This window comes from Coregonus lavaretus, assembly GCF_964263955.1.
Source record: "Coregonus lavaretus genome assembly, chromosome: 8".
Classification (NCBI taxonomy): domain Eukaryota; kingdom Metazoa; phylum Chordata; class Actinopteri; order Salmoniformes; family Salmonidae; genus Coregonus; species Coregonus lavaretus.
In genome coordinates, this window is record NC_139995.1 from 10563982 (window position 1) to 10587054 (window position 23073).

General features: G+C 46.9%; 1 protein-coding gene across 1 annotated transcript in view; it reads right to left on the reverse strand.

The window, feature by feature from the left end:
• LOC311134289 (chemokine-like protein TAFA-2) overlaps nucleotides 1-8467 on the reverse strand; it is a gene marked incomplete at its 5' end in the record, with an annotated part of 90036 nt that extends 81569 nt beyond the window's left edge. The window contains one exon of the mRNA XM_084167922.1: nucleotides 8356-8467. Coding sequence (XP_084024048.1) covers nucleotides 8356-8467 — 112 coding nt within the window. The remainder of the gene's footprint in view (nucleotides 1-8355) is intronic.
• Nucleotides 8468-23073: the final 14606 nt, after the last annotated feature.

Below are 23073 nucleotides of genomic sequence, written 5' to 3' on the forward strand. Positions count from 1 at the left end.
CTGATATCCAGAAGCTCTTTTTGGTTATAAGAGACGATGGCAGAAACATTATGTACAAAATAAATTACAAATAACGCCGAAAAACACACATAATAGTACAATTGGTTAGAGGGCTGTAAAATGGCAGCCATCTTCTCCGCCGCCATGTGAACTGATGATGAACACTGGCTGCATTAGAAGGGAGTGTCACAGAAACCGCAATTTGTCCCCCATAAGAATATAGTTGAATAGCCCTGTCATAGCCCTTCTAAGGATAGCCTTTCCACTCCCTATTTAATCTTGCTCTTGTGACTGACTGGGTTTGAACCAGGTCTCCTGAATGTCACAAGACTGTCTTAGCCCACTTATACAGATAAAGCCCATAGGGATTAGTTCAGGAAGCTAACAAGTCTTCAATTCTCCAGAAAGGTTCATCGAACCGCCTCGGTTACATTTCACCCCCATTTGACCTCATACTCAGAGATCACAGCACCAATATAACTGACTGGGTTCGAAATCAGGCCTCCTGCACAACAACAACAACACTTTCTGTGGCAAACAGAAGCAGAAGGATCTGTGCACCCCATGTAATGAGAGCGCAACAGAGGTGGTTTGGTGATCCATCCATGTGATGAGTAGCCTCGTAATTACCAGACTTATTACCGTGTGTAGCGAACCATTCATGTACGCTTGTGATGAGCAACCTTGGCTGAGACATGAAGACACGTTAGTTTGACTGATGGGGTTCTAACCCAGGTTTCCAGTGAAGCAGACAATGCAACTTTTCAGGTCTCAGACAAGTTACTCATCATATGAGTGTGATCACCGAACCACCTGTTACACTTCACCACCCTTTCACCTCCTCCTTGAAGAGACCCATCCAAGTCACTGGACCAATGCATAGGCTTTAGCCCAACAGGCTAACACAGTCTTAACCCAGTCAGACACATGTTAACCTTATAATGACTACTGTAATATTCATATGTGTCAACATACTGAATTGTAATTGGTTGAATTCTACCGTCATATCATACTGAGCTATGATTGGTTAAGACCACCCAGGTCGTGAGGTCATTGCAGTTGATCATGGCCGGACACACATGAACATGCCAGTTATAGCTAGATAATAAAGAGCTATGTTTCATTACGATCCTGTCGTACTGCATTTTATTATTTTGTACAAAGCGTGCAAAACAAGACATGGTGTCAGAATAAAAGGACTAAAAGACGGATTTTACTGGAGTTCCTTCACCTCGGATGGATTAGGTCTACAAACGCACCCGATGCATGGTGTAAATTCAAACAGCGTGTGGAGCTAATGTTCACGGGTCCTCTGAAGGAAAGAGGAGTGCATCTACCTGCTCCTGTGGATCAGTGAAAAAGGGACAGACATTTACAACACATGGACACTTACGGAGGCTGAATCAAAAGTACTGAAGACCTACTACGATCGTTTTTAAGCATATGTTGTGCCAAAGACCAATACGATTTTCACTAGGTAAAAATTCCATGAGAAAGTACAGGGAGCTAGCGAATTGTTTGAACAGTTTGTGACTGAGCTGTGTCACCTTTTGAAGGACTGTGATTATGCAAACAAGGATGAGATGGTCGGGGACTGTATTGTATTTGGAATACACTCACCACGAGTGAGAGAGAAACTTTTGAATGTTGGGTCTGAGCTAACGTTGGACAAAGCTATCGACATAGCCAGATCGCACGAGCTAGCACAGGCTCAAATTAAAACCATTTTGGGCGGCAACACGAGCACATCACATGAACAAGCAGTGCACACAGTCAGGCAGACATCAAAGCACACCTCCGGTGACCAGAGAGCGCGCTTCAGAACGGAGAGAGACAGAACTCCAAAACAGCGACATAGACTCAAAAAAAACATTTGGATATTGTGGATACAAAGTGCATGGCAAACTGGAAAATTGCCCTGCTAAAGGCAAACAGTGTACTAAATGTGGAAAATGGAATCACTTTGCAAAAGTGTGCAGAGCTTACCGTGGGAAAACATGTACACACCGTGAGTGAAGATGAAATGTCAATCAAAGAGTCTAATACTGATTAACTGTTTATTGATTCAGTGACACAGAAAAGTCAGATATCAGAGATAGCGCAAGCCTTTGCTGACATTGAGATAGGAACACAAGGCACAGAGCTAAAGTTCAAACTAGACACTGGTGCACAAGTAAACATTATTTCTCTGAATGAGTACCGCAGCTTGACATCACTTCTTATTTTTATAAGAAACATTAATGTGTTGGAAATCCCAAATTGTTTGCATAGTCAAATTACACACAGCTCTGACACACACACTTAACCCAACAGACATGCCACAATGGGTATTTTCATAGTCCCCAAATCCAGAACAAATTCAAGAAAGCATACAGTATTATATAGAGCCATTATTGCATGGAACTCCGTTCCATCTCATATTGCTCAAATAAACAGCAAACCTGGTTTCAAAAAACAGATAAAGCAACACCTCACGGCACAACGCCTCTCCCCTATTTGACCTAGATAGTTTGTGTGTATGTATTGATATGTAGGCTACGTGTGCGATTAAAAACATTTTGTTGTAGTTCTGTCCTTGAGCTGTTCTTGTCTATTAATTCTGTATTATGTCATGTTTCATGTTTTGTGTGGATCCCAGGAAGAGTAGCTGCTGCTTTTGCAATAAATAAAATCCTAAACATGTGAGTGTGAGCAACAGCCCACCACGCGCATACTGACTGGTTATGGTGGTGAAGAGCTCACAGTAAAAGGCACATGCACTTTCAAATGCAAATACAAGGAAAGTGACAAGATGTTGGACTTTTACATTGTTGACAATCTGCAGTGCTAGGTCTTAAAACATGTTTAGACATTGACCTAATCAAGCTAGTGTTATCAGTGACAGCACCAGTGGAGACAGAGAATGTCATGGAGGAGTTTGCTGATGTTTTTACAGGAATATGACTATTCCCAGGAGAATGTATCATTCACCTTGACCCAGACACCACCCCTGTGGTCTACCCACTGAGAAAGATTTCCCTTGCTCTCCACGCCTGTCTGAAGAAAGAGCTGGAGAGCATGGAGCAATCTGACATCGTCACCAAGGTTACAGAACCGACGGATTGGGTCAACGCGTTAGTGGTGGTGGAGAAACCATGCACAGGCAAGCTCAGAGTATGTCTCGACCCACATTATCCCTTACCGAAGCTAGATGACATCGCACACAAGCTAGCGGGAGCACACTACTTCAGTGTCATGGACGCCAGATCAGGCTACATGGCTATCAAGCTCACAGAAGAGTCATCTAAGCTCACAACGTTCAACACACAGTTTAGACGCTACAGGTTTCGCCGCCTGCCTTTTGGGATTATCTCAGCCCAAGACGAGTTTCAGCGAAAGATCAACGAGATGTACGAAGGCCTTGACGGAGTTGTGGCAATTGTGGACAACATCCTTGTCTATGGTCGAACCAAAGAGGAACACAACAGAAACATCAGCGCGATGCTGCAAAGGTCCCATGAGAGAGGAGTCCGGCTAAACCCTGAGAAGAGCACAGTCGGCACTACAGAGGTCAACTACTTCGGACATCGTCTCACAGTGAATGGAATCAAGCCAGATCCACAGAAAATCTCAGCCATAAAGGACATGGAGCCACCAAAGAACCGTGCAGAGCTGGAAACAGTGCTTGCCATGGTCAACTACTTAGCCAAGTTTGCACACAGCCTCTCCAACGCCAACTCACCCCTGCGTCAGCTGCTAAAGCAGTCCAGTGAGTTCCACTGGGACAAGCAACATGACATTGCTTTCCAGAAAGTGAAAGACTTGATCACGAGAGAACCAGGACCAATCCTTGCCTACTACGACCCCAACAAAGAGCTCAGACTCCAGGTGGACGCGTCGAAGTATGGACTAGGTGCAGTGGTACTGCAAGAAAGAAAGCCCATCGTCTACGCTTCCAAATCTCTTAGACTGTGAAATCAACTACGCTCAAATCGAAAAGGAGCTGTATGCCATTCTGTTCGGATGCAAGCGTTTCCATCAGTACGTCTATGGACGACAAGTCATTGTGGAAACCGACCACGAGCCCCAGTCAATCATCAGGAAACCACTAGCCGCAGCTCTGCCAAGGCTACAGAGAATGATTCTTCAAAAATACGACTTCACAATCATTCACCGTCCAGGCAAATACATCGCTGTCGCAGACACACTCTCCAGGAAGTTTCTTATCTACAAGGACAGCAGCCTCAGTGAAGGCATGAACATGCAGGTGCACACTGTGTACAGCAACTTACCAGTTAGTGACACAAAACTGAAGGAGATCCGAGCAGAAACAGAAAAGGACAGACAACTCACACAGCTGAAGAAAGTCATACAGGATGGATGGCTTAGGAGAGGAGAACATTCCCTCAGAGCGACTCAGAGTGCTGGAACCATCGTGATGAACTATCACAGATCAATGGAATCATTTTAAAATGAGAGAAAATTATAATTCCTCAGAGAGGAGATTTTGACAAAGATCCAGGCTGGACACATGGGCATGGAAAAGTACAAAAAAGAGAGCATGGGACATTTTGTTTTGGCCCGGAATGTGCAAACAAATTGAGGACATGGTTGGTAAATGCCCCACCTGTCTTCAACGACGCCCCTTGAACACCAAAGAGCCAATGTTACTTCACCGTATCCCAGACAGACCCTGGCAGGTCTGTCTGGGATACTTCGAACTCGACAAGCTTCCCAGCACCACATCTGCAGCTGTGATCCACAAGCTGAAAGCAGCCTTTGCCAGGCATGGTATTGTAAAGATTTGAATATCTGACAATGGCCCCTGTTATAAATCAAAGGAGTTTGAATCCTTCACAAAAGCATGGGAGTTCACACACATCACCACAAACCCACATTACCCTCAAAGTAATGGCTTTGCTGAAAAATCTGTGCAGATTGCTAAATCACTCATGGACAAAGCAAAAACAGACAAGAGAGACCCCTACCTCAGTCTCCTTGTGTACCACAACACTGCAATTGACAACTTCAAATCACCAGCCCAGCTGTTGAAGAGCCTCAGACTTCGCTCAAGCCTTCCCAGCACCGACCAGCAGCTGCAACCTGAGGTCGTCAGCTACAAGGAAATGCATGTAAAATGTGCAGAGACAACAACACCAAAAGCGATACTACAACAGGTCAGCTAGACCACTGCCACCGCTGAAAGACGGAGAGTCAGTTAGAATCCAGGAGAATGGCTACTGGAAGCCAGCAGTCATCATCCAGCTAGCTGAAACTGAACGTTCATATCATGTCTGCACCGCAGAAGTAGTAGTGTACCGCCGCAATCGTCATCACCTACTGAACACAAAAGAACAACACACTGATGAGATGAACTGTTTCCATGAAAGAGAACGTGATAGACTAAACACACAACACAACATACACCGTACTTACCTGCAACACCACAATAACTGTTGACTGACACAGAAGCATGCTCAGCTTCATACCACACAAGGTCAAGAAGAGAGGTCAAGCCTAGAGCTGTGAAATGAAACGCTTAAATATGTAGAACATTTTTCTTTTTTTTTTATTGAAGAAGGATGTAATATTCATATGTGTCAACATACTGAATTGTAATTGGTTGCATTCTCCTGTCATATCATACTGCGCTTTGATTAAGACCACCCAGGTCATGAGGTCATTGCAGTTGATCATGGCCGGAGACACTTGAACATGCCAGTTCTAGCTAATAAAGAGCTATGTTTTATAAAGATCCTGTTGTACTGCATTTTATTATTTTGTACAAAGCATTCAAAACAACTCAACTACCCTTGCAGGAGACTTGAAACCAGGGGCGGACAGGGGCCAAAAATCGGCCCTGGCATTTCTAACACACCAGCCCATTATTTCCGTGAGACCCCCACACCGGCACATTCTTTTCCTCCAGGCCACCACACTGGCCAATTATTTTCCTTGAGGCCCCACATTATTAGCCAGATAATTATAATTTGTGCAAAAAAAACAAGTTAGACAGGCTCACTGGGCTAAAAATGAACCAGCCCATCTGGAATTTTCCCAAAATGTATAACATAAACAAACACATGTCAAACTAACACGTCTTCAGGTTTCAGGCAAGGTTCTCATCACAGAAGCATGGATCACCAAACCACGCGAGTGACCTTGCTGGATCTTGAAGACTATTAGTGTCACCCCTTGCGTAATTGAAGAAGGCCTTTTTTAATAGCAAAATATGTTGTAATGCTTCAGGAGGGCGGTCTTGTGTGTTTTCGAGGCAAAAGTCCTGAGTTTGAGTCTCCATATGAGCTGAATCGGGGGAAGCGGTACTCGCTAAGCAGGCAGCGTGACATTCTTTACAATGGTGCCACAGGACTCGGATCTACAGTTGCGCTGGTTCAACCACTGGGGTCACTGTGGAGTGAGTTAAGGGATGGAATGTAGCAGATGGGGATCTGTGATACTCACTCATCAGCCTGAAGTGTTGCTCCTTGCGCAATTGAAGAAGGCCTTTTTTAATAGCGTGGTGGGTTGGAACGCTTCAGGAGGGCTTGCGAGGCAGAGGTCCTGAGTTTGAGTCTCGGTATGAGCTGAAGCGGTACTTGTTAAGCACGCATAATGTCGTCCTTTACATGAACTTCCTGAACTTATCCCTATAGGCTTTAGCTAAGTGGGCTAACACAGTCTTGTGACATGCAGGCGACCTGGTTCGAACCTAGTCAGTTACAAGAGCAAGATTAAATAGGGAGTGGAAAGGCTATCCTTAGAAGGGCTATGACAGGGCATTTCTCACTATATTCTTATGGGGGCCAAATTTTGTTTTTGTGACACTGCCTTCTAACGCAGCCTGTGATCATCCTAGAGGGGAACAGAAGGCACATCCATGCTCCAGATAGTCTTACCTTTCAGGAATGGGGACAATGGCTTATAGCCAAAGCGGTTCAAACGCTAGAGCCAAATTTATTGGAAGAAAAGAAATTCAACATGCCACATTGGCTTCAGAAACCGCCAGAAGTTTCTGTTTACCACAGTGAGTGCAATACAAGGTACGGGTAGCTCCAACAATATACAGGCACAGGGGAAAAATCTACCCCGGCAATACAAGGTACGAGTACCTCCACCAAGCTACACTACTCTCACAATAAACAATCACCCACAAGGACAAGGGGGCAGAGGGAACACTTATACACTGACTAATGAGATGGATAAGAACCAGGTGTGTGTAATTGACAAGACAAGACAAATGGAATGATGATATATGGAGCGGCAGTGGCTAGATTGCCGGTGACGACGAACCCCGAAGCCTGCCCGAACAAGGAGAGGAGGCAGCCTCGGCGGAAGTCGTGACAAGTTAAATATAGAAAACTTTGATAAACTTGAAATTATTGTTTGTAAACTTGATACAATTAATGCAATATCTACCATATTGAAACTGAATATATAAATATTGAACTTGAATATTCAATTATGAAATACAAGTTCAATTTATGTATTCAATGATTCAATTTGTGCATTACAAATTAACAAATATCCTAATACTAATTCAAAGTTGAATAACATTTCTGTTGGCACTAAAATCACTCCATAGAAAATCCACATGTTCCAAAAACACATGATTTCACATTTGCATAACGTGGAAATGTCACGTGAAATCATGTGGTTTTTCCATAAGGGTCTACCTTTTTGCCTTGAGATTCCTCACTCTGTCTCCATTACTAAAATCATGGCTGTTGATGTGTTGTTATTTTGTCTTTTTGTTCAAAGTGTCGAACCCTAAAGACACTCCAGATCAACAAATGACACCAAAGTACCCTCCACTGGGTGTCACACAACCAATGAGTGTCTGCTAATTACAACAGTATTTACAGTGAGGTCTGTTGGAGCGATGAACTGGAACCAGTCACTATGCCTGCTTTAACAGTAGCTATACTATCCTAGCTACTGACCATTATGAACATCCTCACCTCTCCACTGTGTTAGCGCATCACTGATATATTATAGCATTGTGCTGTGGTGTGCTTTCTGGCCCAAAATGGCTGCCTGGCATCACACAGGTGGGTGCTACTCGTAGTAGTTTCTTCCCCATACAATGTCAAGTGCTTTGAGCACCTGGTGGAAGAGCTGTGTAAAGCAATGTCAATCAAACTATTATACTGATTAGGAAATACTTTACATTAAGTAATATGTATTCTGTAATAACATGTTGTTACATAATAAGTGCTTTGCATTTACATTTTAATAGTTTAATGGTTTACATTATTACATAAATTGATTATGTTATTACACATTTTGCTGACAGTAATTACACACCATCATTATGATGAGGATGTGTGCGACCATAGAGATGCATATCCACCCTATTTAATTGTCTGGACGTACCTATGTGACTTCTGTGTGACGATGCGAGGGTCAGCTGTCCCCAGAGAGACACCACACAGACGGCCAGCAGCAGCACCCTTCTGCACACGCTCCGGAGGTCTCTCTCCCGCATTCTGAAAAGACAGGGTGGGGAAAACTTGATCAGTCACTTACATCAGTCATTAGGGCATTTTTGGAGTGTCATACAGGCATGACTTAGTGAAAAGACTCAACAAACGACATACAGAACAACTATATAAATAGGTTCCATGCCAGCTTTGCCCTAGCCTCGTGAGCCACTCTGATCTCACAAGCTTACATTTAGTATTTTAGTATTTTATTATTCCTTGGGTCCATACGGAGTCAGTGCATATTTATGTAAGCTCGCGAGATCAGTGTGGCTCGCGAGGCTAGCTTTGCCCTGCACAGAGACAAAAGATGGACGGTGCAACTGGACGGTGCAACTCACAAAATCACAATCTGGTGAAAGGAACTGGCTTTGGGCGGTGGCCCACTTATGCTGTTGGGTATCAAACACAGCAGGGTGTCCCATCCTGCAGATACAGTAGAGTGTGGCTTCCTTCCCAAAAAACAGAATTATACATGAGCTTGTGGTAACATATGCATTGAACGCTGCAGTGCTTTCCTTCCCACACCATGAAGCCAGTTGGTGTTTGATTGACTGTGAGGATGCGTGTTTCCCATAGCTTTCTTCACAGAGACAAATAAACATACCCTTGTTGATTCTGTGGGAACTGATTTAGCTAAATACCTTTTTGTATTCACGTGTAAACATACAGTAGATGGGTGCCATCATTTTCCCTGAAATGATGTGTTGTTGTATTCCCTTAAACACATAGCTACAGTAACACTGCAGCAACCCCAAACCCATAGTCCAAGAAGATCTATAAATAGAACAAATTACGTCTGACTTTCCCTTATTCCCTCGTTTCCTCTTTCCCTCTTTATAAATTATATCTGTCTTTCCCTTATTCCCTCGTTTCCTCTTTCCCTCTTTATAAATGATATCTGTCTTTCCCTTATTCCCACGTTTCCTCTTTCCCTCTTGATAAATGTCTGTCATTTCCTTATTCCCCGTTTCCTCTCTCTCTGCTCTCCCTACCTGGGAGGGAGGTGACTGAGTAATAGTGTTTGGGCGGTCTGTCTTGGCTAGCGTTTCTCAGCTCAGTAATCTTCATGTAGTGTTCAGGGTCTGTTGTCCAGTAATACATTGTGGCTGTGTAAGATGCCCTTTGAGAGAAGAACAAGCAATGCAATCAGCGGCTCATCTTATTGCCAACAGTGCCCACTCCTCTCACAGGGAAAACAGTCGCAAATCACAGGCATCCTTTCAACTCCTTGCCAGTGTATCCACTCAAATTAGTGAAAAGATTGGTTTCATGCAAAGAGCTTAACTCTTCCTTATTTGGCAGTGGCTCGTGAAGGGAGTAGAGAGGGAGACATCTACTACAATAGAGCTGGGTGGCATCTAAAGGATAGCTCTTTCTACTGTATGTAGAGGATGCTGGTTTGATGGATAGTGGCAAGTACAACCAGACCTGGATTCGTATAGTCTTTGTTTTCTTTCTTTGATTGTTTTATTAAGCCTGCCTGGAGTGCCATATGGACAGGGTTTGCACTTTTGAGACCATTCCATTGGTTCCATTGCACCAGGCAAGCTCAATCAAGCACAGCAATCATTTAAGATAAAACAAATACTATTTGCACCCAGGTCTGGGTACAATCTACCTAAACAGACCACTGTGTTAAGGTGGCTGAAAGGACTTGGTAAACAGGCCAATTATCACCCCTGATAGAGATGAACACCAGGTGGCGTATCAGAATGTCTTGGAGAGGAATGGAAAACCTGCTGAACAGGTGGACCTATAGCCTGGTGACTGGTGGTCCCAGATCTGTATGTGCTTTTGCCAACTCTGACTATTGTTTTTATAACATTCATGTATGGTACGACAATGATTGTCAGAGGAGTTGGCTCAACTGTCACACCCTGGCTCTGGGGACTCTATATGTTGAGCCAGGGTGTGTATATTCTATGTTTTGTATTTCTGTGTTGGCCAGAGTGGTTCCCAATCAGAGGCAACGAGTGTCAGCTGTTGCTGGTTGTCTCTGATTGGGAGCCATATTTATAGAGGCTGTTTTCCCACAATAGTTGTGGGATCTTGTTCCGTGTTGGTTGTTAACCTAGGACGTCACGTCATCGTTTGTTGTTTTGTTTGTTCGTGTATTCATCAAATAAAGAGTATGTTTGCTTTCAACGCTGCGCCTTGGTCTACTCCGTCTAGCGATCGTGACAGAAGATCCCACCATACCAGGACCAAGCAGCGTGTCCAGGAGCAGGCAGCCTGGACGTGGGAGCAAATATTGGACGGGCAGGGGTCCTGGACCTGGGAGGAAATCCAGGCCGGGATGGACCACCGTCCATGGAGTGAGACGGTAGAGGCGCGACGGAGAGAGGAGCAACGGCGTCAACAGTGTCGTCGTCGGACGGACGAGAGGCAACCCCAAAAAAAAATTTGGGGGGCATACGGCATGGGCGACGGGGCAGCAGGAGGCAGCTACAGGGTGTAGTAGGAGGTTAGGTGAGGAGGCCACCAGGTTAAAGGGGCTATTGGCGCAGAGGGAGCAGGAGTTAGTGGTGCCGAGGGTGGAGCTATTGGAGGCGATAAGGGAGAAGGTGAGAATTGAGGCACGGCAAGAGGAACTCGGTAGGCAGCTGAGGGAGCGGAGGGTTATGACGAAACCCAGTCCCGCACCTCACACCAAGCAAGTGGTGTGCGTCACCAGTCCGGTCCGGCCCGTTCCTGCTCCCCGCACTAAGTGGATGGTGCGCGTCGCCAGCCCGGCCCGGCCTGTTCCTGCTCCTCGCACCAAGCCAACGGTGTGCGTCGCCAGCCCGGCCCGGCCTGTTCCTGCCCCTCGCACCAAGCCTATGGTGCGCGTCGCCAGCCCAGCCCGGCCTGTTCCTGCTCCCCGCACCAAGCCTACGGTGTGCGTCGCCAGCCCGGCCCGGCCTGTTCCTGCCCCTCGCACCAAGCCTACGGTGCGCGTCGCCAGCCCAGCCCGGCCTGTTCCTGCTCCCCGCACCAAGCCTACGGTGTGCGTCGCCAGCCCGGCCTGTTCCTGCTCCTCGCACCAAGCCTACGGTGCGCGTCGCCAGCCCGGCCCGGCCTGTTCCTGCTCCCCGCACCAAGCCTACGGTGCGCGTCGCCAGCCCAGCCCGGCCTGTTCCTGCCCTTCGCACCAAGCCTACGGTGTGCGTCGCCAGCCCGGTCCGGCCTGTTCCTGCCACTTGCACCAAGCCTACGGTGCGCGTCGCCAGCCCGGCCCGGGCTGTTCCTGCTCCTCGCACCAAGCCTACGGTGCGCGTCGCCAGCCCGGCCCGGCCTGTTCCTGCTCCTCGCACCAAGCCTACGGTGCGAGTCGTCAGCCCGGTAAGGCCCGTTCCTGCCACTCGCACCAAGCCTACAGTGCGCATCGCCAGCCCGGCCCGGCCTGTTCCTGCCACTCGCACCAAGCCTACGGTGCGCGTCGCCAGCCCGGCCCGGCCTGTTCCTGCTCCCCACACCAAGCCTACGGTGCGCGTCGCCAGCCCGGCCTGTTCCTGCCCTTCGCACCAAGCCTACGGTGTGCGTCGCCAGCCCGGTCCGGCCTGTTCCTGCCACTCGCACCAAGCCTACGGTGCGCGTCGCCAGCCCGGCCCGGCCTGTTCCTGCTCCTCGCACCAAGCCTACGGTGCGCGTCGCCAGCCCGGCCCGGCCTGTTCCTGCTCCTCGCACCAAGCCTACGGTGCGAGTCGTCAGCCCGGTAAGGCCCGTTCCTGCCACTCGCACCAAGCCTACAGTGCGCATCGCCAGCCCGGCCCGGCCTGTTCCTGCCACTCGCACCAAGCCTACGGTGCGCGTCGCCAGCCCGGCCCGGCCTGTTCCTGCTCCCCACACCAAGCCTACGGTGCGCGTCGCCAGCCCGGCCTGTTCCTGCCCTTCGCACCAAGCCTACGGTGTGCGTCGCCAGCCCGGTCCGGCCTGTTCCTGCCACTCGCACCAAGCCTACGGTGCGCGTCGCCAGCCCGGCCCGGCCTGTTCCTGCTCCTCGCACCAAGCCTACGGTGCGCGTCGCCAGCCCGGCCCGGCCTGTTCCTGCTCCTCGCACCAAGCCTACGGTGCGAGTCGTCAGCCCGGTAAGGCCCGTTCCTGCCACTCGCACCAAGCCTACGGTGCGCATCGCCAGCCCGGCCCGGCCTGTTCCTGCCACTCGCACCAAGCCTACGGTGCGCGTCGCCAGCCCGGCCCGGCCTGTTCCTGCTCCCCACACCAAGCCTACGGTGCGCGTCGCCAGCCCGGCCTGTTCCTGCCCTTCGCACCAAGCCTACGGTGTGCGTCGCCAGCCCGGTAAGGCCCGTTCCTGCCACTCGCACCAAGCCTACTGTGCGCATCGCCATCCCGGCCCGGCCTGTTCCTGCCACTCGCACCAAGCCTACGGTGTGCGTCGCCAGCCCGGCCCGGCCTGTTCCTGCTCCTCGCACCAAGCCTACGGTGCGCGTCGCCAGCCCGGCCCGGCCTGTTCCTGCCCTTCGCACCAAGCCTACGGTGTGCGTCGCCAGCCCGGCCCGGCCTGTTCCTGCCACTCGCACCAAGCCTACGGTGTGCGTCGCCAGCCCGGCCCAGCCTGTTCCTGCCACTCGCACCAAGCCTACGGTGTGCGTCGCCAGCCCGGTCCGGCCCGTTCCTGCTCCACGCACCAAGCCAGGGGTGCGAGTCGTCAGCCCGGTCCGGCCCGTTCCTGCTCCACGCACCAAGCCAGGGGTGCGCATCGTCAGCCCGGTCCGGCCCATTCCTGCTCCACGCACCAAGCCAGGGGTGCGAGTCGTCAGCCCGGTCCGGCCCGTTCCTGCTCCACGCACCAAGCCAGTGGTGCACATCGTCAGCCCGGTCCGGCCCGTTCCTGCTCCACGCACCAAGCCAGGGGTGCGAGTCGTCAGCCCGGTCCGGCCCGTTCCTGCTCCACGCACCAAGCCAGGGGTGCGCATCGTCAGCCCGGTCCGGCCCGTTCCTGCTCCACGCACCAAGCCAGGGGTGCGAGTCGTCAGCCCGGTCCGGCCCGTTCCTGCTCCACGCACCAAGCCAGGGGTGCGAGTCGTCAGCCCGGTCCGGCCCGTTCCTGCTCCACGCACCAAGCCAGGGGTGCGCGTCGTCAGTCCGGCACAACCTGTGCCTGGGTCACCGGTGCCTGTTCAGGTACCGGTCAGCTGCTCCACACCGGAGCTTAAGCAATCCGCTCCTACGATGTCCAGTCCAGCTCCAGCCAGCGGGGCCAGACCGGATCAGGGGTGCTACGGGGGGATTATTGGAGGGTGGTGGGCGAGCCCGGAGCCGGAACCGCCTCCGAGGAGGAATGCCCACCCAGCCCTCCCCTGGTTTGTTTATGTTTAGGCGCGGTCGCAGTCCGCGCCTTTAGGGGGGGGTACTGTCACACCCTGGCTCTGGGGACTCTATATGTTGAGCCAGGGTGTGTATATTCTATGTTTTGTATTTCTGTGTTGGCCAGAGTGGTTCCCAATCAGAGGCAACGAGTGTCAGCTGTTGCTGGTTGTCTCTGATTGGGAGCCATATTTATAGAGGCTGTTTTCCCACAATAGTTGTGGGATCTTGTTCCGTGTTGGTTGTTAACCTAGGACGTCACGTCATCGTTTGTTGTTTTGTTTGTTCGTGTATTCATCAAATAAAGAGTATGTTTTCTTTCAACGCTGCGCCTTGGTCTACCCCGTCTAGCGATCGTGACATCAACTCCTCGCATGTGGCATGCATGGCTATACATGCATGACGTGACAATTATGGAGGAGTTGGGAAACGCACATTCAGATCTGGGACACTACATCAACAGGCTAGTTGAGGGAGGCTGAGGGATGGTCTTTCTGCATGCCATACATAGTAATACAATACACAGACACAGTACATCTCCAAGGCTTAAATATGCTGCATTTCCTTTTTAATGATGGAGGTGAGTCAATGGGACCAATAGGGATGGGGGTTTTAGCTAACAAACGATGCCTGCAACTGGGTGGACAAGGCCAATGTGTTCTAGTTGGAGGGCAAAACAAATCAGTTTTGTTGTTGTGGAGGCTTGTTTTTTTATGTGAGATGCAACTGGCTTTGTACCACTTGTCATGCCCCTGAGCCAAGCCAAGCCATGTCTCTCCAACAGAAACTAGATAAAAAAGCATCCTTCTAATAGATTAGATAGAGAAAAATAACAATCTGGGCATAATAAAGCACACACCAAACCCGGTTTTATTTTATTATATTTATTAGGGTTGATCATTAAATGTTTTCTGTTATGAAATGAATCACATTGCACAGAAATCAGACGTTATTCACAAATTAATCCCCCCAACGTGTCGTGCCTCCCGAAGGCAATAAATTATGCATAGCAGCTCTGATTTACAAAAAATTTAACCACAACAAGGAATTTCAATATATTTTTCATACCATATACTGTAGATAAAAACATACTGTACAGTGTCTCGACCAAACCTACATATCAACATTGAATCACCTTATCAAGTTTGTTTTGAAGGCATGTTACCAAAACAAATTAAAAACAAAGTGAAACGCTACTCGAACCGCGGTAAGAAGAATTCTCAGAGCATTGAGAAGGCGTTGAGAGCAAAATGGCAACGCACCTCAAACACCCCAACGTATTAGAACAGAGTGAGTCAGCGATGTAGGCTAGGGTTGCACTCTGCACCTGATTTATATAGAATGATATGGTTTCAGTTGAGTTGCTTAGCCTGCTTCTCTTCTCTAATTAGTCTCTTTGGATTCCTCCACTACATGTGGGAAGATGTCGGACAGATTTATTTATGTTCCTGCTTCTAAACTCCCTTTCATTCCTCCATGAAGGGATATACTGTAGCCAAACTATAGAGGTGGCTCAGCATGCAACTTAGAGAGAGCTAGTAAGGGTCGGGTGAATCCACTGTGATGACATCACTAGCAGCCTTGAACCAAGCAGCCATCCCTCAAACTTCCTTCCTGCTTGTAATGGTAGGTGTGTGATGGGTTGATGGTGGGTGAGGTGTGTCCGTGCCCTCTGCCTGGACACGCTAGGCTAGGCTACAGTACAGTCTGGGCCTGGACCAGCTTTGCACATCTTTGGACCCAGACATCTGCTACAGTGCAGTACACAGAGGGATTAGATGTAAAGAGGAAATGACTGGAACGCTTTCATGGCAGGAAGTCAGAGAGGAGAGCAGGAGGGCATGCTAATCCAGGCCTGAGGTGGTTTTGAGTTTCATGGTTCAGGTTCAAAGTATGATGACCTAAAGATCAGTAGATCACCAGTAGATATCCTTGGAGTGCCCTACTGAACCCTATGGAAAACCCAGACTCAGCTCAAAGGTAGCATACATGTGAGTACATCATTTGCATGTACTGTACTTTCCAATGGTGGCACATGGTCACTCTCAATACCACTGAAGGAGTGCCAGCCCTCGATTTTACTCAACACTGACTCAATTTCAGATTATTTGGGAATACTTAAAGGTTGTGTTGTCACAATACCAGAATTTTGACTTCGATACTGATACCAGGTTTAGTATCACAATACCCGATACCATCGCGATACTCAATACCAAAACGTTACCAAAACGATACCAAAACGATACCACTAAAAAAAAGAAGGTGCATTAGCATTAAGTTCACAGAGCTTGTTTTAGCTGATTTCATGGGGCTACAAATGACATACAATCCCTGCTATTTAGAACTTATTTTATTGGCAACTGCTAAGAGAACATATTATGTTATTGTACTGATTAACAACATTTGCAGTGAAGAAGCAATCTCTTCTTTTTGAAAAGTGTGCGCTGTCTCTTGAAGAATTTAATGAATCTAGTGGAAACCAGAGGGGAGGCAAAGGAAGACAAAGAAGTGAATGCGTTTTTTGGTGGCGAGGGAGATTAAGTGAATTAATAACGTTTTTGGTGACAGTCAGTTTTTAAATCAGCATATTTTGCGTTATGGGTACTAGGGTAGTGAATTCAGCTGTAAGCTAGCAAGGAAAGTTAGCCTCCAGTTAAAGCTGGAAGCTACCGGTTTCACCTTGCATTGTTAAAGTGTTCTAGCCTGTATGGACATTGTTTTGTAAACAGTAATGAACAGTTTTAACATTTCTGGGGAGCTAATGCAGCCCTGACAGCTCTAGCAATGAATGAGTAAGTGGAGCAGGCACTTTGCTCTTCACGCTATAAAGGGGCTGCGCTGATACAGACTTGATCCTCTCAATCACGTGAGACACATTTGACAGAAGTACAGAATGTTTCAAAAAATCTAGTACCGAACCCTATAACGTGCAACACTATTCAAAGGGATACTGTGAGATTCTGGCAATTAAACCATTTTTCTACTTACCCAGAGTCAGATGAAATCATTGATACCATTTGTATGGTATACAACAGGCTTCCAGTTGAAGCTCGCATCTACTACAATGATATGTACGCAGAGGAACTTAAAACTTTCCACCTTCTCCACTGCTGTCCCATCAATGTGTATAGGGGGGTACTCCCTCTGCTGTTTCCTGAAGTCCACGATCATCTCCTTTGTTTTGTTGACGTTAAGTGAGAGGTTATTTTCCTGACACCACACTCCGAGAGCCCTCACCTCCTCCCTGTAGGCTGGCTCATCGTTGTTGGTAATCAAGCCTACTACTGTTGTGTCGTCTGCAAACTTGAGTTGATTGAGTTGGAGGCGTGCATTGCTACGCAGTCATGGGTGAACAGGGAGTACAGGTGGGGGCTGAGCACACACCCTTGTGGGGCCCCAGTGTTGAGGATCAGCGAAGTGGAGTTGTTGTTTCCTACCTTCACCACCTGGGGGTGGCCCGTCAGGAAGTCCAGGACCCAATTGCACAGGGCGGGGTTGAGACCCAGGGCCTCAAGCTTAATGATGAGCTTGGAGGGTCCTATGGTGTTAAATGCTGAGCTATAGTCAATGAACAGCATTCTTACATAGGTATTCCTCTTGTCCAGATGGGATAGAGCAGTGTGCAGTGTGATGGTGATTGAATCGTCTGTGGACCTATTGGGGCGGTAAGCAAATTGAAGTGGGTCTAGGGTGACAGGTAAGGTGGAGGTGATATGATCCTTGACTAGTCTCTCAAAGCACTTCATGATGACATAAGTGAGTGCTACGGGCAAAATGTGTAGAATTGCAAGAAAAACGACAACATTTTCTCTCCACCCTTTAGCAAAATGTGTAGATCTGCTTAATAGCTTTAAAACTGCTAAATGTTCTCTCCACCGCCAAGAGGGAGGCAACTAAAATCCCCCAAAAAACAAATCTCGCTTAGGGCCCCCAAAAGCCTAGAGGCAGCTCTGCCTGCCATGCTCCCATGTTTCTGTTTCTGAACCAATCAATTAGAACTAGCACCATTGTGCTTCCAGGGCAACAGCAACAGAATTCTAAGAGCTATTAGTTTGCACTATTTAACAATGGTTCCAAGAGATCTGCTTAACAAATTGCCCTCCCCTTCACAGACACACTCTCCCTCTCCCCCTCTCCCCCTCTCTTTCTCTCCCCCTCCCTCCCCCACCCTCCCCCCTCCTCCTACCACCCCCCCCCCCCCCCCCCCTTTCTCTCCTCTCTCTCTCTCCCCGCACTCCTGTCTAAACACCACCTGATTTGCATACTTGCTTCTGGTTCAATAACCCACCACAAACACACTTAGAGCGACTTGCAACCTTTATCTTGTCTAATGCTGACAACCAAATTGGGGTTATAAGTTGGAAAAAAAGCCCCAACAGAATTCAGCAAACCAGGGTAGAGAAATGTGGCAGAATCTCAGAGTTTACTCCCCACTGGGGTCTCGGAGTCTGCAACATTAGTTACAGTACAGGCAGAGGCTGACAAAGCCCTGTTGGCCCTGTTACCGGAACTAACTTTAGGCAGGCTGACCTGTCTGAAAACAGTGTATGGTATGGCAGAGGTCATCTCAATATTATTGCCGCTCCATTGCCTGCCATGGATAGTCTTTAACAAAGTTCTGAACAACGCTTGGCTACACTCTTTGGGTTCTCTGGGTTTATATGGTCCAGACACACACACACACACACACACACTCCTGACTCAACCGCTGTTCTCCCAGCGTGTTTTGGGCCAGTGCACTCAGGGTGCTTAACATAGGGGTGAGGTCAGGGATCAGGGGTGAGGGGTCAGATAACTATTGTGTTGCTACAGTATACACCCAAGATCGCAATGCTGGCTACAGCTGGACTACCCAACGGGAAAACCTGGTTGCATTGACGTTAGTGATTGGGGGAAAAAATTGATACAGTTGCATATCGGGATATTATTTATATTATCGAATCGCAATGCATATAGAATCGTGAGAATTGCAATACATATCGTATTGGCAGGCTATATATTTGCTGTAAATAAATGCTTCCTACACTACCAAAACATTTTTTATATTCTGGCCATTTTATGTCTTTTCAACAGTCTTTTCAAATATTTTGAAGAAAGAATAAATTCCCTAGAACGGCATTCTAACTAGCCTACTCTCAGTTACATTGACTCATTTTGTAGATATATTGCAGAGTAATTTGCATTTTTGAGGAATACACTCCCTAATAAGCTTTGCTTGTTGGTTCTTTATGCGTGGGGGCTTTTCGTCAAAGCAGTTGTCACTTCTGATATACTGTAGACTCATACATCAAATGACATTTTGCACTGTGGGTCCATTCCCCTTAAATGAATATTCAAAACTGTGAAGAGAATCTGAGGTAAATTGAATGCATGAGCTGGGCCTAAATTGCAATAAGATCAAAGTCATGCTAAGTGGATCTTCAGGCTTTATTTCCACATTTCATCCAACAATGTGTCTGCTGAAGCAGAAAATTATGCTGCTGCTTTAAAGCAATTTAAGTCACTCTAGAATAAACACAATAAACTGTGATGCTCACACTATATGATTAAACTCCAATACAACTGAGTGCCCAGATCTGAATTATCAGGAAATTGAGCACATAGAAAGTGACTGACTATGGGGCTGAACCAGCCATGCCAAGCACCAGCTTCTTACACCATGGACCTGTCTCTTACATCTCCCCTTCAATGATCCTCAATAATTTACTGGCATAATAGTCTAACTCTGAGGCACTTGATGTGGAACGTGATGGAACCCCACTGGTTTCAGTGCCAAACCAAGCTGGCAATTACAAAGCAATGGGAGGACGTTAGTTTTGCTGACACCAATGCCTTCTCCAAATTAAATGTTGCATGAGATAACCTTTCATCTCACTCAGAGGAATGACAGAATCGTGATGCTCCTTTTCCTTTAACAAGCACTTTTTACAGAATACCACACTGAAGCACTGAAGTCTTAAATAGGTCAATTTAAACTTGAAAGCATTCAAGCTTTTGCCCAAACTTTTCAAACTCACATAACATCTTCAGAGTAAAACTATGTCCACGTGATAAGAGCAAAGGAGAAAACAGAGATGCCATTCAAATCAGTGGGGTAGAAGCAAGCACCGCCTTTTCACGTAGAGCAGAACGTGCAAGCTCAGCTAAGTGCATTGTTGAAATTGAGTTAATTCTTATTTTCACTGCTTCATGCAGTGCTGCACACCATAACACATAGTCTGGACATTGCTAATATGGCACTAGAGTGCCTCCATAGTACTGTCCAGAGGCAACTTTGCCTAAATTAGTTATGGAGTGTATTCTTACACCTTTTCATTTCGGTCATCAATCTTTTCTTAGGTCCCGGATTATGGTCTCTGAACATTTAAGATGACAAAATCTGTGCTATGGTGACACACTAAGGCATGGCTCTTAGTGATCTGTGCTATGGTGACATACTAATGCATGGCTCTTAGTGATCTGTGCTATGGTGACACACTAAGGCATGGCTCTTAGTGATCTGTGCTATGGTGACACACTAAGGCATGGCTCTTAGTGATCTGTGCTATGGTGACATACTAAGGCATGGCTCTTAGTGATCTGTGCTATGGTGACACACTAAGGCATGGCTCTTAATGAGTCACCATGGGCCTACAGGTCATAAACACTCATGATGCTTATGACACACAACAGGCTTCTGAGAAAAAAATATACTTTCAAAATAATAATCCTTTAAATACTGCTGAGCACCTTTTCGGTGTTGCGTTAACTGCAAATTAGGGTAGACTCAAATATGAGAGCTGCACAGTCCAAAAACAACAGAAAGGACCTCATCAGTGACCCTTTGGCAGCAGCTGTGTGAGTGCCTCCTTAGATCACCTGGCCAGGACTCCCAGACCCTAACACAAAAATATGCACCTAAATGTCTACTTATACCTTCCAGTGACTGAGGTTCATTCCTGCTGAATCATTTACAGTGGAGGCAGGCAGGGTTCTCGTTCCATCTCATAATAATGGCTGGAAAGGAGTGAATAGAATGGCATCAATCCCATGAGTGTGATGTATTTGATACCATTCCACTCATTCCACTCCAGCCATTACCACAAGCCTGTCCTCCCCAATTAAGGTACCACCAACCTCCTGTGATGCGAACAGACAAAGAGCAATGGTAAAAAAAACTGGGAGCCCCAACTGCAAGAACAGGCATGAGAGTACAGACATACTGAGGATTAACAGGCTAATCTGGGCATGGTAAAATAAAGTTTGTGTTAGCCCCAGCCAGTCACGCATGAAGTGCTGGTCGATGACAAAACAGGGAGACAAAAAACTAAAAAAGGGTGAGGCAATCAAAAATGAAATAAAAATGTGCATTTGAGCAAAAGCAAGGCCATATTTGCTTGTGCTTTCTCTGTGCTGATATGATCCAATTGCTGGTTGGTATAAGAAAGCATGCAGAGTAGACAACTACAGGTTGTAGACATGGGGGTGGTCTCATGTACAGTGTAGTGCTTTCATTGACAGTCACACTAACTGAACAGAACGCTGTGAGGGTCTTAACTTCTTCACGCAACGGTTGTAGTTCAATATCAACTAACACTTCAATAAAATTCCATTAGAATGAACAAATCATTAATTTTCAGGTCAACCATTAGAGAGGATTAACAAGTCAACCATGTTGCTCACCATCTACTGTTGTTGTTTGGTTTAATAGTTTAAGATGATATTAATTTGGCTGGTAGTTAATGAAAGTGTTTACAACACTAACCCCTGTGAGAGCAGCTCAACAATAATTGGGTGTCTGCTAATTGAGTTGCCTGACATGTTTGGACAAGCTAAATCTCAGCGCAATTTTGAGGTTTAATTTGACTCATTACCAGCTTCGAGTCTTTGTTCTCACCCAATGGGGTCTGGCTGCAGTACATCATGGCATTTAACCACCCCCGACTTCAATCTCTCAAGGCCTGGTCCAGGTCAGCTAAACCACATCCCTAAAGATGGGCAGAATTGCAATATCATGCATGGATTTTCTAAAAAAAATTAAATAAGAAATAAAGATAACTGTTACCAAGACAACACCCGAGCAATGAGCTTGAAACCCACTAATTAGATATGAGAGAACATCAGTCGCTAGCGAGTGTGTTTCCTCATAAGCGCTGGGGGAATTATGCTGTACTCTGAGTTTTTTTTCTTTTTGCGCAGTAGATCTGCAGTGAGCCACTGTACGTCTGGCTGCAGACGCTTGGCAGGGCCTCATGCATTCTGGGAAAAGGAGAAGCAGCGAGGCAGAAGAGAGTAAGCTAAAATAATATTTTTTCAACCCAAAGTCAGTAAAAATTTGACAGGCCTGCTTAATTCCCTTTTAAAGTCCCTTCAATATATTTTGTTCTGTGCTGCTCCATTGTGTATTTCCTGCAGGGAGTCTTCCATTGTTTGTGTTTTCGGGGCACGCTTCAGCCTATTTATGCGAGCTCGTATAAAGTATTAATGAGGGCACGTTTTTTTGGTGAGTGTGCACACAATTGCAAGTGGGAATAGAGTTGACTGTTTAATTTCACTTATAGCCGGGTAAGCGAGAATGCAGGCTCTCCCTCGACTCCTCAAGGAAATGCTACTGAATATAATTACAGAAAATCTACTGGGCGCATATGAGAAAATCCATAAGTTACATATACTAAAGTGGTATGTACAGCAGGTGCATTAGCCTCTACGGGATCGGTGTCCCGTATACGGGACGGTTGAGCTAACATGCGCTAATGTGATTAGCATGACTGTTGCAAGTAAAAGCAAACTTTCCAGGACAAATTCTTGTTAATCTAACTGCACTGTCCAATTTACAGTAGCTATTACAGTGAATAAATACCATGCTATTGTTTGAGGAGAGTGCCCGACAACAAAAAACGTATCACGGCAACTGGTTTGATACATTCACCTCTGAAGGTAAATAATGTACTTACATTCAGTAATCTTGCTCTGAATTGTCATCCTAAGGGTCCCAGAGATAAAATGTAGCATAGTTTTGTTTGATGAAATCCATTTTTATATTCAAATGTAGGAACTGGGTTCTACAGATTGAACCCCTGCTGTCTCTGGCTCCACACGCACCCCGCCCGGCCATCTAGATGTGTGAAAGTTAGTGTATAAGCTAATGATCCATCATGTATGACATTCCTGGGAGTGTGTAAACTTACATTTTGGTTTACCATATCATTTTTGAATGTTCTCTATAGTTATGTACTTGTATCAATTGACCAATTCGGCACATTAGGGCAAACTAGATTCAAAATAGTCCAGTATTGCAATGCTTCACTGGATCAATCTGAAA